At 46.2% G+C, this 16840-nt stretch overlaps 1 protein-coding gene across 2 annotated transcripts in view; it reads left to right on the top strand.

Annotated features, from left to right (window-relative positions):
• Window positions 1–16840, top strand: part of METTL13 (methyltransferase 13, eEF1A N-terminus and K55) — a 56165-nt gene that overhangs the window by 28544 nt on the left and 10781 nt on the right. For both annotated transcript variants that reach the window (XM_063939989.1, XM_063939988.1), the window contains exons 3-7: window positions 3468–3667; window positions 5003–5198; window positions 7007–7171; window positions 14222–14434; window positions 15044–15175. In XM_063939989.1, the coding sequence (XP_063796059.1) occupies window positions 3468–3667; window positions 5003–5198; window positions 7007–7171; window positions 14222–14434; window positions 15044–15175 (906 nt within the window). The remainder of the gene's footprint in view (window positions 1–3467; window positions 3668–5002; window positions 5199–7006; window positions 7172–14221; window positions 14435–15043; window positions 15176–16840) is intronic.

Raw genomic sequence — 16840 nt, 5'->3', positions numbered from 1 at the left:
GGATTCTGAATATTCCAAAGTCGCAGCTGGTTCCTACGACGCATCTACTGTTCCTGGGGATGGTTCTGGACACAGAACAGAAAAAAGTGTTTCTCCCGCAGGAGAAAGCCAAGGAGCTGTCATCTCTAGTCAGAGGCCTCCTGAAACCAAAACAGGTGTCGGTGCATCACTGCACGCGAGTCCTGGAAAAAATGGTAGCTTCCTACGAAGCAGTTCCATTCGGCAGGTTCCATGCAAGAACTTTTCAGTGGGACCTCTTGGACGGGATCGCATCTTCAGATGCATCGGCTGATAACCCTGTCTCCAAGGACCAGGGTGTCTCTGTTGTGGTGGCTGCAGAGTGCTCATCTTCTAGAGGGCCGCAGATTCGGCATACAGGACTGGGTCCTGGTGATCACGGATGCCAGCCTTCGAGGCTGGGGGGCAGTCACACAGGGAAAAAATTTCCAAGGACTTTGGTCAAGTCAGGAGTCGTCCCTACACATAAATATTCTGGAACTGAGGGCCATTTACAATGCCCTAAGTCAGGCAAGACCCCTGCTTCAAAACCAGCCGGTACTGATCCAATCAGACAACATCACGGCAGTCGCCCATGTAAACCGACAGGGCGGCACAAGAAGCAGGATGGCATGGCAGAAGCCACAAGGATTCTCCGATGGGCGGAAAATCACGTCTTAGCACTGTCAGCAGTGTTCATTCCGGGAGTGGACAACTGGGAAGCAGACTTCCTCAGCAGACACGACCTACACCCGGGAGAGTGGGGACTTCATCCAGAAGTCTTCAAACTGTTGGTAAACCGTTGGGAAAGGCCACAGGTGGACTTGATGGCGTCCCGCCTCAACAAAAAGCTAAAGAGATATTGCGCCAGGTCAAGGGACCCTCAGGCGATAGCTGTGGACGCTCTAGTGACACCGTGGGTGTACCAGTCGGTTTATGTGTTCCCTCCTCTGCCTCTCATACCAAAGGTACTGAGAATAATAAGAAGGCGAGGAGTAAGAACGATACTCGTGGTTCCGGATTGGCCAAGAAGAGCTTGGTACCCAGAACTTCAAGAAATGATATCAGAGGACCCATGGCCTCTACCGCTCAGACAGGATCTGTTACAGCAGGGGCCCTGTCTGTTCCAAGACTTCCCGCGGCTGCGTTTGACGGCATGGCGGTTGAATTCCGGATCCTAAAGGAAAAGGGCATTCCGGAGGAAGTCATTCCTACGCTGATAAAAGCCAGGAAAGAAGTAACCGCAAACCATTATCACCGTATTTGGCGAAAATATGTTGCGTGGTGTGAGGCCAGGAAGGCCCCTACAGAGGAATTTCAGCTGGGTCGTTTTCTGCACTTCTTACAGTCGGGAGTGACTATAGGCCTAAAAATTGGGTTCCATTAAGGTCCAGATTTCGGCTCTGTCGATTTTCTTCCAGAAAGAACTGGCTTCACTGCCTGAAGTTCAGACGTTTGTAAAGGGAGTGCTACATATTCAGCCCCTTTTGTGCCTCCTTTGGCACCTTGGGATCTCAACGTGGTGTTGTTTCCTGAAATCACATTGGTTTGAGCCACTTTAAAACTGTGGATCTGAAATATCTCACGTGGAAAAAAGTGGTCATGTTATTGGCCTTGGCTTCGGCCAGGCGTGTGTCAGAATTGGCGGCTTTGTCATGTAAAAGCCCTTATCTGATTTTCCATATGGATAGGGCAGAATTGAGAACTCGTCCCCAGTTTCTCCCTAAGGTGGTATCAGCTTTTTACTTGAACCAACCTATTGTAGTGCCTGCGGCTACTAGGGGCTTGGAAGATTCCAAGTTACTGGACGTAGTCAGGGCCTTGAAAATTTATGTTTCCAGGACGGCTGGAGTCAGGAAAACTGACTCGCTTTTTATCTTGTAGGCACCCAACAAACTAGGTGCTCCTGCTTCTGAGCAGACTATTGCTCGCTGGATTTGTAGCACAATTCAGCTGGCGCATTCTGCGGCTGGATTGCCGCATCCTAAATCAGTAAAAGCCCATTCCACAAGGAAAGTGGGCTCATCTTGGGCGGCTGCCCGAGGGGTCTCGGCTTTACAACTTTGCCGAGCTGCAACTTGGTCAGGGGCAAACACGTTTGCTAAATTCTACAAATTTGATACCCTGGCTGAGGAGGACCTTGAGTTCTCTCATTCGGTGCTGCAGAGTCATCCGCACTCTCCCGCCCGTTTGGGAGCTTTGGTATAATCCCCATGGTCCTTACGGAGTTCCCAGCATCCACTAGGACGTCAGAGAAAATAAGATTTTACTCACCGGTAAATCTATTTCTCGTAGTCCGTAGTGGATGCTGGGCGCCCATCCCAAGTGCGGATTGTCTGCAATACTTGTATATAGTTATTGCTTAACTAAAGGGTTATTGTTGAGCCATCTGTTGAGAGGCTCAGTTATATTTCATACTGTTAACTGGGTATAGTATCACGAGTTATACGGTGTGATTGGTGTGGCTGGTATGAGTCTTACCCGGGATTCAAAATCCTTCCTTATTGTGTCAGCTCTTCCGGGCACAGTATCCTAACTGAGGTCTGGAGGAGGGGCATAGAGGGAGGAGCCAGTGCACACCAGATAGTACCTAATCTTTCTTTTAGAGTGCCCAGTCTCCTGCGGAGCCCGTCTATTCCCCATGGTCCTTACGGAGTTCCCAGCATCCACTACGGACTACGAGAAATAGATTTACCGGTTAGTAAAATCTTATTTTATGATTGACTGACACCAGCACTGGCTATGCCTATTATATTGACCTTAAATAATTTGAATTGGTCATGGAGCACCAATCCAAGGCACCCCTGCAAGTGTCCTGAGGCACCCTAGGGTACCACGGCACACAGTTTGAGAACTACTGGCCTAGGGGATGGAATATAGACAAGTTTTACTATATTAATACATAACTAAAAAGCCCAAGAGAAGGAGATATTTAAATGTATTAGATATGAAGCAGAATATCAGTGATTTGAACTGCTAATCCAAATAATTGTATGTGAGACAAGAATAATATATTGCAAAAAAAAAAAATCTGTACGTAGCCCAATTTGTATCCAATTATCTTACCAAACTTATGTTAACTAGGTTTGCTCCTAATAAGTTTGGATGCTTGGCGTTCTACTGTATATACAGTATTGAATACAGACATAATAAACACACACACACACACACACACACACACACACACACACACACACACACGTGTATATGTATTTATATTAAAACTACAAATTGGTACATGCGTGTTAATAATTTCAAGTCACGTGGAAAATATATTTGATTTCTGGCTTGAATATAGTATAATACATTTAGAACTAGTAGTTGGGTGTTCTGTGTATAACATATGAGTAGATAAACTATTCCAGTGAGTCACATGACCATCACAATTACACATTTTTCAAATCCCTTCTTACCAGAATAACCTGTTGTCATTATTTTTTCTCATTTAACATTGTAATTCCATTTTTCAGTCCCGCAGGGTAGAGAAACAGAGTGGCTTTTTGGGTCGGAGCCAGGGCGGAGGCAGTTGGCAGGAAGTGTTGGATTCCGACGTCTAATAATTGTGGCCCTGCATAGAGACCAACAATATGAAAGCATGGAGACTATTCAGTCAGAGTTGTCTGCCAAAGTTTTAGAACTAGCCCCCCCAGGGTTACCAGATAACAAGCAGGTAAGGGAGAAATCAAATACTATTCCAGACTTGGACAAGGCATTATAGTTACCAGAGAATCTCGCTTTGGGCCTTTATTGTGTAGTCAACATATTCTCAAAATAATGAATCAAAACGGTCTGCATTGTAAATGATTGTGTATGTAAGCAGTATGTGGTCTGAATGGAGATGGATAGTAGTCATCATTGAGGCTGAAGCGCTTCACATTCAATCTTGGGATGTCCTCTTCAGCCATGTGTACCTTGCTGCTGGCACACCACCTGGGCAATTGTAATAAATATTGAGATTCTGCAGGGGTAAATTCCTGTATACATTCATGATGTCGACATGGTCTGTATGTCGACTGATAGAATGGGCCTGATGCAGATGTATTTGGAGGGTGCATCGCGGCTGCTTACTTGGAAGCCGCAGCGATGCACAGATACAGTAATACAGCAGGCGGTGTCCAGTATAAGTAGATGTTGCCTGAATGTATTTGTCATCCAGTGCTGTATCCGAGGACGCAGCATCCCATCACCTGTGACACCAACGGCCAGCTGCTGCAGTTCCTTCCAAGAGGCCTGGAAATCTCCATCTTATGACAGAGATCCTGGCCTAGGCACTCACCCAAAATGGAGGTGACCTGCTGCCATTTTGAGAGACGGAGGCCATCACCATCCCCCTCCCCACCCCTAAATGTCTGCAGACTGTCAATCACTTGACATCTGTAGCTGTTCTGCTTCTGACGATGCAGGATCCGTACTTTGCGATACGGCCAGCAAGTACGGACCTGAATCTGGCCCAATGTCAGCAGGGGATTTTAGGGTTAGGTTGAGCTAGGATTAGTTGATAAGTGTATGATGAACTGCATTGTCGATAGGCCAACTGTGGACATTAGATCAGTGTTGACATCTTGCATGTCAACGCTCTCGATATCGAATTCTTATACCACACCCATAATTTCCTGCCCCCCCACATCCCCTTTTTAATGTTTATAATGATCTATTTACCTTGAAGGTGTTTCCAAGAGCTACTAGATGCCGAACCCACCTGAATTAAAAGACAACCCAATCACAGATTTGATTTATGAAAGTTGTTTCATTAACTAATATTAGCTCATCAAAATGTTACATCAAGAGGAGGTCTTTACAGTGTTGGCGATCATTGCCGGATCTGTGTAGTATTGTATGTGAAGACAAACTTCTGGTTACTTGTTGCCTACTCACTATTAACTCTTGCACATCCATGCTGTCGTGTAATGAGCGGGTTATGAAATACATAGTATCATTTTGTTTCTGGCAAGAAATGTTAAGACTTTATTTAGTTTATTAAGATGTATATTTGTCTTTCCAACAGATTCCATTTTTGTCAGCCGGTGGAGACCTAGGAACTCGTACAATCCAGAATCGCGGCAAGAGCGAGCTGAGTGGGGAATATGTAGTGGAGGATGTACGTGGAGATGGTATCAACTACTTCAGGCGTCTTATATTCCTCAGTAACCAAAATGTAGTACAATCCGAGGCCAGACTACTGCCAAGTACCACACACAGTGGTAAGAGCTGGAGACGGGACATGTGTGTCTGGATCCCGGAGACATTATAGGGTAGAGTTGCCGCATGTGCTCTGATAACAGACAGGTGAAGAACATTTCAGTAGTTAAATACAACGGGTTGAGAAGTAATTTGAATAAGTCAAAATCTGTTATTATGAAAACAAATAGTTTTTATAAAATTTATATTTGGAGCCAGACAGCTAAAATATATTTTTGTTATGTTAAGTAAAGAGGAAACTGAAAATGGAGGCCTTTATTTGCAAAGTGGCGGCTTTTGTAATGCGCTACTTCCCAGTGGGATGGAGGTGGAAATTTAAAGCCGCACTCAGTCAGTTTAAAGCACGCCTGGCTTAACACTGACTTTGAATTCCGCTTTACATTATTCACCTCCACCCCTCCGGGAAGTTGCAGCATCGTAAATATAGCCCTGAGTGCGGGAAGCAACACAATAAGTTTGTTTTTGTTTTTTCCCTTGTAAAGTGCTGTCACAAAACAGTTGCAGACATGATTTATATATAGAATCTAGTGCACAAATGAGCAGCAAGTACTGGGTGAAAGCCAATTGAAGGAAGCTGTAAAAGATGAAACATTGCACATGGATTTTCTGATGCCAACATGGTTAAAACGTTGACAGTTGAAATGTCGACAATGGAAATTTTAAGGTTAGGCTGAAAATTGGGTGTCACCATTATGTACCTGTTGACATTATGGCCCTCATTCCGAGTTGATCGCTCGCTAGCTATTTTTTGCAGAGCAGCGATCAGATAGTCGCCGCCTCTAGGAGTGTATTTTCGCTTTGCAAGTGTGCGATTGCATGTACAGCCGAGCGGGACGAAAACGTTTTTTGCAGTCAATTCCGGGACCGGACAGGCTGAAGTGATAGCAAGGGGTGAGTAAGTTCAGACCTACTCACCCCTTGCTATCACTTCAGCCTGTCCGGTCCCGGAATTGACGTCAGACACCCGCCCTGCAAAAGCCTGGACACGCCTGCGTTTTCTCTACCATTCCCAAAAAAACGGTCAGTTGACACCCATAAACGCCGTCTTTCTGTCCATCTCCTTGCGAACGGCTGTACAAATGGAATCGTCGCTAGAAGCATTGCACAGCAACAATGCTGTTTGTACCCGTATGATGCGCCTGCGCATTGCGGTGCATACGCATGTGCAGTAGTAACCTGATTGCTGCGCTGCGAAAATCGTCAGCGTGCGATCAACTCGGAATGACCCCCTATGGGCGAAATTCAAATGTATTTCTGGCCTGCAGCAACTAGATGGCGCCCAACAGAGCTATTCAAATGAAGCTCCGTTCGGACGCGATCTGCTGCTAGTGTTTACATTTCAGCACGCATCCCCGTGGGGGTGGTAAGCTGAGATGTGTGAAAAGTGACCCATTCACGCCCATTAGTTTAGTCTGGTTTAGCCGCCTTACGCTGCTAAACCTGACACTAATGGGCGCAATCAGCGCGATAGGGGACATCAATTGAATATTGCCCCCTGTGGTTTGCCGTCACTTTAGACGGGGGATCGGTGGTGATAACAATTAAATTCCTCCCTATGAGTGTCTACATTATGAATGTCAACAAAACATATCTAACCCTGTAGCTCAGTTTCCGGTGAGGGTGGGGCTAGTTAACAATGTCTCAGTTTTAAAAATACAGTAATTTATTAATTTTCAAAACCGCTTATTTAGAATCTTGTGTGTGCCATACTGCAGTTGTGTACTGTGTGGTTTATACTTAACAAAAAAGTTTTTACAATTGAATCCCCTTATAGTCACTTTTTTTAAGTTACAGTTTCCTTTAATATTAGGACAGAAAAAGAAGAAAAAAGATAGAAAGAAACCTCTGCAGAAGCCAGAAGAGAAAGTGGGGCTTCCGAGCACACATGTGATTGACAAGAGCTACTTGTGCTGTGAGCATCATAAAGTAATGATTTCAGGACTAGCACTGCTTCACAACCCAGGAGTACTACCAGGTATCACTGCACATTCCTTAGCACATGAACCCTGTCATAAAACCAAGCTGGAAGCAAGTTGCCTGGAAGTAGTGATGTCCTACATTGTAGTTATCTGTAGGTGAGAATAAAGCTACTTTCAGGGTTCCCTCCTACTGTTCAGGCAGATTTATTAAGCCTGGTGAAGTGATAAAATGGAAGGTGATAACGCACCAGCCAATCATCTACTAACTTCCATGTTACAGGCTGGGTTTGAAAAATGATAGTTAGGAGCTGACTGGCTGGTGCGTTATCACCTTCCACTTTATCATTTCACCAGGCTTAGTAAATATGCCTCTTTAAACTCTTCAGCAGTAGCATATGAGCCAGGTTTACATCAGACATACATCCGGGTAGATTTATACCCAACCAGGTCAGAAGCACAAGAAAAGTTTAACATTTGTTTCGATAGTGAAAAACTAATTTGCTATTAGGTTTGATTTCAATAATAATAATAATAATAAAAAAACAACTCTGTAGCAGTGGTTCTGAACACCATTCTCAAGGTACCCTGCCAGTTTAGGTTTTCTGGATATCCATGCTTGAGCACAGGTGGCTTAATTAGTAACTTAGTCATTTTTAATTTATCCATCTTTATTCATTAGATATGCACAGAAAATCATGTATGATCAGTGACAAAGCACCCAACAACCTCGGCGGTGAATGTGGAGGCTGCCAATCAGATAGCTACTGCGGGTGATCGTCATCATCAGCATGTATTCTCATTACACCCAAGGCAAATAGTAAGGCTACTGACTGGCTTACAGTGCATCCGGAATGTATTCATAGCGCTTCACTTTTTCCACATTTTGTTATGTTACAGCCTTATTCCAAAATGGAATAAATTAGTTTCCTCTAGCATCCATATGGGATATTGGGGAGACTTAGTACAATTGGTATAGACTGGGTCCAAAGGAGCCGGTGCACTTTTAATTTCTTCACTGCGTGTGCTGGCTCCTCCCCTCTAAGCCCCCTCCCACAGGCAGTTTAGAAAAAAGTGCCCTCAGGAGAGGATGCAGATCTCTGCAGCTCCATAGAGTGTTCTTCAATTTCTTTTAAGCTTTTATGATTTTCGGTATGATGTTTGGCCAACAGCATACCTGCACCGTGGGAGTTAGGAAGGGGGGGGCTCACCGGCCCTGCTGCAAGACCACCATCCTGAAAGGTTGTTTGTTCAGCGGGGCACTGCGCCGTAGCTGTCGCAATCGCAGCATGCCGCAATCGCAGCATGCCGCTCATCCCTAACAAATGCCTGAAGGTGACGACTGTGGTGAGTACAAGCCGGGGGACCCCCCTAGCAGGCGCTGCATACAGGACCCTCCTGGGGGGGGGACCCGCTAGACCCCCCCCCTCCCCGTGTAAACTGGCTAGCTGTGGCTTAAACTAGCACTTGTGTGCTTTTTTAAGCAAACTTTGGTGCCTTCCGCTGCTTAATGCAGCAGCAAGCACAAACAGCTCCTCCTGACTCACAAGACATGCTGGAAAACTGGTACAGGGTGTAGCAAAGGGGGAGAGCCGCTATTGTACACAATCTGTGTCCTATACAGGACAGAAAACGTCAGTGTTTCACTGTGATATAGTAAACTGACAGCCTCACTGGGGCTGTATAGCTGGGGTGTGCTGGTCTTCTCTCTCTCTGTGTCTCCTCTCACATACAATAAGGGCAGGCTTGTTAAGTATTACTGTCTGGGTGTATGTGTATGCCATTGTGATTTACTGTGAACATGGGTAAACACAAACTATGCAGTGTATGCCACACCAGATTCTCTCCCTTATAATCTGATTCTGTTCCATGTGAACAATGCAGCCAGTCTTCACAGCTCAGTGAAGGGGCTGGGGGAGAGGGACCAGAGCCATCCTGGTTAGGGGCTCTTAAGACTATGATGTCTGATATGTCATCACATCTCACTGCTAATGTTCAGAAAACTCAGCTACTACAACAGGCTGTTGCAGACTTAGCTGCTAGGGCAGATGTTACACAGCCCCCCCTCTATAACTCAGGACCACAAAAGCATGGTTTACCTGCTCTACTCTCTGATTCAGATGAGGAAATACAGGAGGATGGGGATGACTTGGATCCCGTCAGTGGGGATTCCGCTTCTGCTCAGGGTATTGAAACCCTCATTCTGGCTATATGGGACGTGTTAAAGCTCCTTCTAGAGGACGCTACGTCACAGCAGTCGTATTTCTTTACATAAAACATGCCTAATGTCACTTTCCCTGATTCTGCAGAGTTAGATGACCTATTAAAGTTAGCCTGGAAAAATCCAGATAAAATGTTAAAAAGACTTTTGCACACTTTTCCATTTGCTCCTGAAGGTAGGAAATTCTGGGAAGAGCCCCCGGGAGTTGACATCTCGACTGTCAAAAAAGGCGGTGCTGCCTTTACCATAAAGGACCCTGGGGACAGAAAGATAGAGACTACACTAAAGTCTCTATCTAGACTGCAGCAAGTGTATCGCAAAGGCCGGTCATAGTGGGTTGCTGGATGACCCATGCCATTCATATGTGGGCTACTCCGATTCAGGAGGGCCTCTTCGGGGATATGCCTCTGGTCACTACGGTGACTCTCTCCTGAAGCACATTCAGGACACTGCACGCGTCCTGTGTGACACGCTCAAGGAAATGGGCAATATTAATGCTAAGACGTCTGCCATGGCAGTTTCGACGCGCAGGGCCTTGTTGTTGCGTCGGTGGATAGCAGACGCAGAATCCAAGCGCAGTGTGAAATCCCTCCCCTTTTCTGGGGAATGGCTCTTTGGGGTTGAGTTGGATACGTGGATTTTCAAAGTCACTGCAGGGAAATCTATGTTTCTCCCCTCTGGGGCCCCGCCAGCTAGACGTTCCTATCCGGTGCCATCTGTTCAGTCCTTTCGGTCTAACAGATTTCGATCTAGGGCCAGGGGTGCCTCCATTGCTACTAGAGGCACCAGAGGTAAGACAAAGAGACCTGCAAACACCGGTTCTCAGGAACAGAGCACCAGTTTAGCTTTCACTAAGTTCTCAGCATGACGGTGCCCACCCACCCCGAGGAGATCTCGAGGTGGGAGCTCGACTGCGTCACTTCAGCCATGTCTGGGAGGTTTCCTGTCAGGATACCTGGGTCAGGGACCTCATTTCTCAGGGCTACAAACTGGAGTTCGACGGTGCTCTTCCCCCAACGATTTTTAAAATCAAGCTTGGCAGCTTTGGTTACGCAAGTTACGTTGCAACAGGCCACCCAAAAGTTGGTCCAGTCCCACGTCATTGTTCCACTACCAATACCACAACAAGTTAGGGTTTATTACTCCAACCTGTTTGTGGTACCGCAGTTGGACGGTTCGGTAAGGCCCATTTTGAATCTAAAGTCCTTGAACTCCTACCTAAAGGTTTTCAAGTTCAAAATAGAATCCTTGAGAGCAGTGAATGCGGGCCTGGAAGAACAGGAATTCATGGTTTCCTTGGATATCAAGGACATCTACCTTCATATTCCTATTTGGCCACCTCATCAGGCTTATCTGAGGTTTGCCCTGCTGGACGACCACTATCAGTTCCAGGCACTGCCCTTCGGCCTGTCCACAGCTCCAAGGGTATTCACAAAGGTAATGGCGGAGATGATGTTCCAGCTCCGGGTCCAGGGGGTCAATGTTGTCCCTTACCTGGACGATCTTCTGATAAAAGCAAGATCCAGGGAGTTTTTATTGCTCCATATCGACCGCACTATCCAACTTCTGTCACACCATGGGTGGATTCTCAATTTACAGAAGTCCCACTTGGAGCCAACTCAGCTGCTCCTGTTCCTGGGGATGTTACTGGATACTGTGGTCCAGAAGGTGTTCTTCTTGGAGGACAAAGCGAGAACACTTCAGGAGATGGTCCGCATGGTGTTCCAACCTGCTCGAGTATCCATCCATCTCTGCATAAGATTGTTGGGGAAGATGGTCGCCTCATATGAGGTGATCCAATATGGGAGGTTCCATGCCAGAACATTTCAGTTGGATCTCCTGAAGAAGAAATTCAGCATAGGGAAACCGGCGCTTGACCTGTAGCCCTTCCCCTGGCCCAGGACGCCATCTTTGAGTAGATTTTCCCGCCCTGGAGCTGCCTCACACTCTCTCTCCCTCATTTCCTAACAGACGCTGGGCGTCATCTTCTTAGCATAGTTGCTACAGGTCTCTGGGATTGCAGGGCAAGGTCTCCCTTCTAAAGCCGCCTGTATACAGCGCTGTGACTTTACAAACGCTTGAGTATTGTACATTTCTTTATACAGACAGCGTTAGTTAAGAGAGTGTACCTGTTACCGAATATATTGTGCAAGTATTCTGATATATACCTCCGGATTAGGACCACACTGTGTTTATTATACTAGTTCAGTGCAGCTTTATTGTGATAATTTCTGCATTGCCTATGACTGTGTGTGCCTGTATCTACTGTGTGGTTTCACTCTATGTTCCCCAGATGTAACTCGCTATATTCTGTACCCTAAGAGGCTAGTTGTGTCTAGGTCTGCTAATATAGGGCCTAATTCAGACCTGATCGTAGCAGCAAATTTTATTATCCTCTCTGATGTTTCATCTGAAGAGGAGGGGGACCATACGGTCCTGTCAGACACTAAATCCTGTGAACTGATGAGGATTCTCCCTTGCAGATTGATGTCCCTGTCTTAGTGGATGTTAATAAGCATTTCCTTTAAAGAGGAGGATTCCACTACTGTGGCAAAAAAAACTGATAAGTTTAAACGGCAGAAGGTGGTTAAAACTATATTAACCCATTCTGATTATTTTGTGGACATCAGATGGGAACCCTGGCTTAATCCAGGGAGGAAATTCCCTCTGCAGAAAAATGGGCCCTGGCTCGCTATTCTCTCCCTGCAAAGTTATGTAACAAAGGGAAACTCCACCGCTGGTGGATTCTCACGTCACCCGCCTTATGGTGTCATTCATTCTGCCTGTCACCACTGTCACCTCACTGAAGGAACTGACAGATAAGCGTATGGAGGGATGCCTGAAGTCTGTATATACTCCCTTACTGGAGCCTTTCATAGACCTACTATAGCTGCCTCCTGGGCTGCAATTGAGGTGTAGGTTCAGGCATTAGAGGAAGAGCAGACCAAGGATATATCTGCAGGGTCTATCGACAAAGCATCCTCTTCCACTTCCTCAGCGCCCAGACCTCCTCGTACAGGGACCTTGTCTCTACCCAGACCTGGCCAAACTGGCCTTGACGGCGTGGCTTTTGAAGCATCACTCCTGAGGGCCAAAGGATTTCCGAGGCGGTTATCCGAACTATATTTAAGCCCGCAAACCGGCATATGCCCGGATTTAATACAAGGTCTGGAATTCTTACTTCACCTGGTGTGCTGATAAGAATTATGATGTCTCTACGTTCAGAACTTCCAGAATCCTGGCTTTTCTGCAATGAGGCCTTGACTTAGGTCTCTGGCTGGCCTCCCTCAAGGTTCACATATCTGCCTTGTCGGATGGTTCAGCGAAAAATTGTGTCTATACCTGACGTTCATACTTTCACCAAGGGCGTACGTAGGATTCAACCTCCCTATGTCCCTCCTGTAGCTCCATGGGATTGACTGTTTTACTGAAAGCCTTGCAAGAGTCTCCAATGAACCTCGAGTCGGCGGACCTTAAATGGCTCACGGCCAAGGTTCTGTTCTTGCTGGCCTATTGCCTTGGCAAGACTGGTGTCGGACTTAGGCGCCTTGTCCTGTCATCCACCCTATTTGATTTTTCACAGTGACTGGGTAGTTCTACGAACTCAATCGGGTTATTTGCCTAAGGTGGTGTCATCTTTTCACCTTAACCAAGAGATTGTGGTTCCGGCCTTTATCTCTTCAGCTTTGTCTTCCAAAGATCGTTCTTTGGATGTGGTAAGGGTTCTCCATATTTATATGGAGAGGACTGCCTCTATCAGGAGGCTAGATTCCCTTTTTTGTACACAAACGTGGCTGGCCTGCAAATAAGCAAACCTTGGCCAGATGGATTACAATGGGGATGCACAAGCTTACGCGTAGGCTGGACTCCCAGTTCCTGCTGCTATTAAAGCCCATTCAACTCGGTCTGTTGGACCTTCTTGGGCGGCCTGCCGTGGAGCGTCCGCAGAACAATGTGCAAGACTGCTACATGGTACTCAGTGAACACGTTTATTAGGTTTATGCCTTTGAGATTTCCGCCTCCCAGGATGCTTCCTTTGGATGCCGGGTTCTCATACCCGCTAAGGTGCGTCCCCCTCCCTTGAGGAACTGCTTTAGGACATCCCCAATGTTTTTTCCTGTGGAAACCAATGTATCCTGCTGCAGAAAAGGAGAGTTATGGTAGACTTACCATTGTTAACTCTCTTTCTGCGAGGTACATTGGTTCCACAGGGTGCCCACCCTGACGCACCTTGCTTCTATGGGTTTGTATGGCATTAGTCACTGGTACCTTCTCCTGTTGTGAGAATGTGGTTCTACGTGACTAACATCTGCCGTCTCTCTTGCCTGCTCCTCCATTAGATTGGTTAACAAAACTGAGCTCTCAGTGCCTGGAGTCGGGGTTTATAGGGGAGACCCCACTGCATACGGGGACAGCCTAAAGCTTTAGCCTGTTGGTACCTCTGAATCAAGATCCACTCTACACCCCAATGTTTTTCTGTGGAAGCAATGTACCTCACAGAAAGAGAGTTAACAATGGTAAGTCCACCATACCTGTCCTTTTTGTCATTATGGAGTGTGTAGAATTTTGAGGGGAAAAAATTAATTTATTCCATTTTGGAATAAGGCTGTAACATAACAAAATGTGCAAAAAGTGAAGTCCTGGGAATACTTTCTGGATGCACTGTATATAAGTGTCTGTGCAGGTCTGCTTCTGCTCACAACTACACAAGCGTTACTGCTAATGTACTTGGGCTGCTTTTACATTTCCGCCACTTTAATGGCAACTACTAACTCTGAAGACATTAGTAAAAGTACTTTAGCACAAATAGTGTATACACAGTGTTTCTGATATGGAGTTTTAAGATTTTTCTGTTTAGTCTTTTGTTCATGATTATGTTCTTTTACAGACCACAGCATATGCGTTTTGATAGTAGGGCTGGGTGGAGGCAGTTTATCACTCTTTATCCACGACTATTTTCTGGGCTCACAAGTTGAAGCTGTTGAAATCGACCCCTCTGTATTGGATGTGGCATGTCACTGGTTTGGGTTCTTACAAGATGAGCGATTGAAGGTCCACCTTGCTGATGGCCTAGTTCATATAAATGACCTGGCAGACAAAGGTAAGTTTTGTGTTATTCTTACTGCATCATTTTATAAGCTTCAGGGATAAAGGTGTTCTGGTGCATTACATTACAATTACTGCCAGTGGTCACGGTGCAGACCTCTTCTCTCCTTTACAGCATCAAAGTAATGCATATGAGTCACTTGAAGCCACAGCTGCATCCTTTGCTAATGCCACATCTGTGTTTTTATATTAAAGCCACGGACAATTTTATGTCGGAGTATGGCATACTGTGTGACCAGTTATGCGTCTTTAGACGCAGATGGTGTCAGCGATGTTCCCGCACCTACCTAAACTAAAATCCACACTCCCTGTGTTCAAGTTCCTTCTGCTTCTTGGCACGGTAACAGTTGGGACACGTGCTATGTGACTTAGACGTATGCACAGTACCTAACACATCGGCCACCTGCGCTTATATCGGCATAGAGTGTGGCTCTCTTAGGAACTAAATGACCATAGGATGCCCACAACTTTATCACAACGTGTGTAAAAAAACATTTTATTTGCCAGTACTCTTATGTCAGCTCCAGTCGGTGTACTTTATATTCCAGTTCATGTCAGAGCCTAAACTTGATTTTTAAATGTACTGTATTAATATTCTTCCCAGGAAGTGCTTCTTATGATGTAGTGATGTTCGATGTGGACAGCAAAGACCTGAGCCTTGGCATGAGCTGCCCACCCCCAGCGTTTGTACAGAAAACATTTCTTCAAAATGTCAAGAAGATCCTAAAGGCTGATGGTATGGAGACTCGTTTCTGTTTTGCTGGGGTTCTCTTTGAAAGCATCTGTTACAGATGTCACTTTTTTACTCCACCCAGACACCATTCACCTTGGGGTACTTTATAGTTGTAGCACAATTGTTTATGTGACAGACCTAGCCAAAAACAGGGGCTTAAAGATGTAGAATCCGCCATCGGGGATTCAGACAGTACACCTGTGAGGGGGCCGGAGCGCTGTGACCATCTAAAAAGTAATTATTCACTATGAACAGCCTGCGGCAACAGATTTCCATGTGGGTGTGGAACAGCCTGTGGTAGCAAATTCTTAGATGGGGGGAGTAGGGGGGGGGAACAGACTGCGGCAGCCGATTCCCGGTTGGGGGTGGAACAGCCCACAGCAGCTGAATCTCGAGTAGGGTGGCAGCTGATTGTAAAGTGTAAAGATAAAGTATTTACTATCCTGCCTCCCAATTCCTTGATAACTTTGCTACCTGGATCCCCCACTTTCTGTTCCCTTCCCTCATCCAAGGAGACTTTCACAAACCTTCTACCTCCAAACTTATCACCCTCTTTTCTTTGTTCAGCCTCCTTCAATTGACAGCTTCTCCCTCTCACGTTTTACCTCACTTATTTGAACTGGTCTTCTCTGATCTCTGTACTGTATCTCCAACAACTCCCCTTAACCCCAACTCTGCCCTCTACTCCACCCCACTATGACTGCTCTTACTCTGTGAAAACTTCTCTCTCTCCTCTACATTCCCCTCTCTTCCATATCTCTACCCTCATCTGCCTTGACCAAGAAGTGTCTCTTCTCTCTCTCTCTCTCTCTCTCTCTCTCTCTCTCTCTCTCTCTCTCTCTCTCTCTCTCTCTCTCTCTCTCTCTCTCTCTCTCTCTCTCTCTCTCTCTCTCTCTCTCTCTCTCTCTCTCCCCCTCCCTCCCTCCCTCCCTCCCCTTACTACTGCCATTGACTCTGCCGTCCCAGCTGTTACCACCCTGACCCGCTTTCTTCAAAAGTGCATTTGCTGTGCTGGATGCCTCTGGAGAATATTGAACTCTGTTGACTATTGCACTTTCTCCACTTCAAGTAAATTTCCTCATCCTATAGTTCTACTCTCTATTTTGCAGAACAGTCCCATTGCAAGGCCATCATTCTTTCCCAGCCCTCTAATGCCTGTTTGATACCTTCTACTCTCTCCTCAGTCCCCCTCTTCCTTCAGTGTGATATGCCACCATCTCTATTTTGAAGATAGAGGGCTTGAGTCATTAAGGGTTGCAAATGCAAAGCTGAATGCAAATGCAGGAGGAGGTGCATACCACCTCCTCCCTGCATTTGCGATGTGATCGCATATTAGATGAACATCGTGACCATCGGCCAGGATGTTCATCTGCGACGGCAGGCTGAGTAAGCTTCAGTTTACTTAGCTTTAGGGTCGCTAAAGGGACTGGGAGGCCAAGGAAACTGCGTACGCGACTCAATCCTTGGCCTGGCCACGCCTGGAAAATGGGGGCGACACCCCCCACCACCCACGAATGCCTCTGCCCGTCAGTCAGGCAGAGGCGTTCGCATATGTGCGCCACAACCACAGGACCGGTTCTGCACATGAGCAGAATGACTCCTGCTTATGTGTAGTTTCACCACCATCGGGAAACTGCACATAGGATCGCATAAGTGATCAGTAATGAA

Source organism: Pseudophryne corroboree, chromosome 9, assembly GCF_028390025.1.
Source record: "Pseudophryne corroboree isolate aPseCor3 chromosome 9, aPseCor3.hap2, whole genome shotgun sequence".
NCBI classification, from domain to species: domain Eukaryota; kingdom Metazoa; phylum Chordata; class Amphibia; order Anura; family Myobatrachidae; genus Pseudophryne; species Pseudophryne corroboree.
The sequence above is the reverse complement of the archived record's forward strand: the minus strand, read 5'-3'. Positions and strand labels throughout refer to the sequence as shown.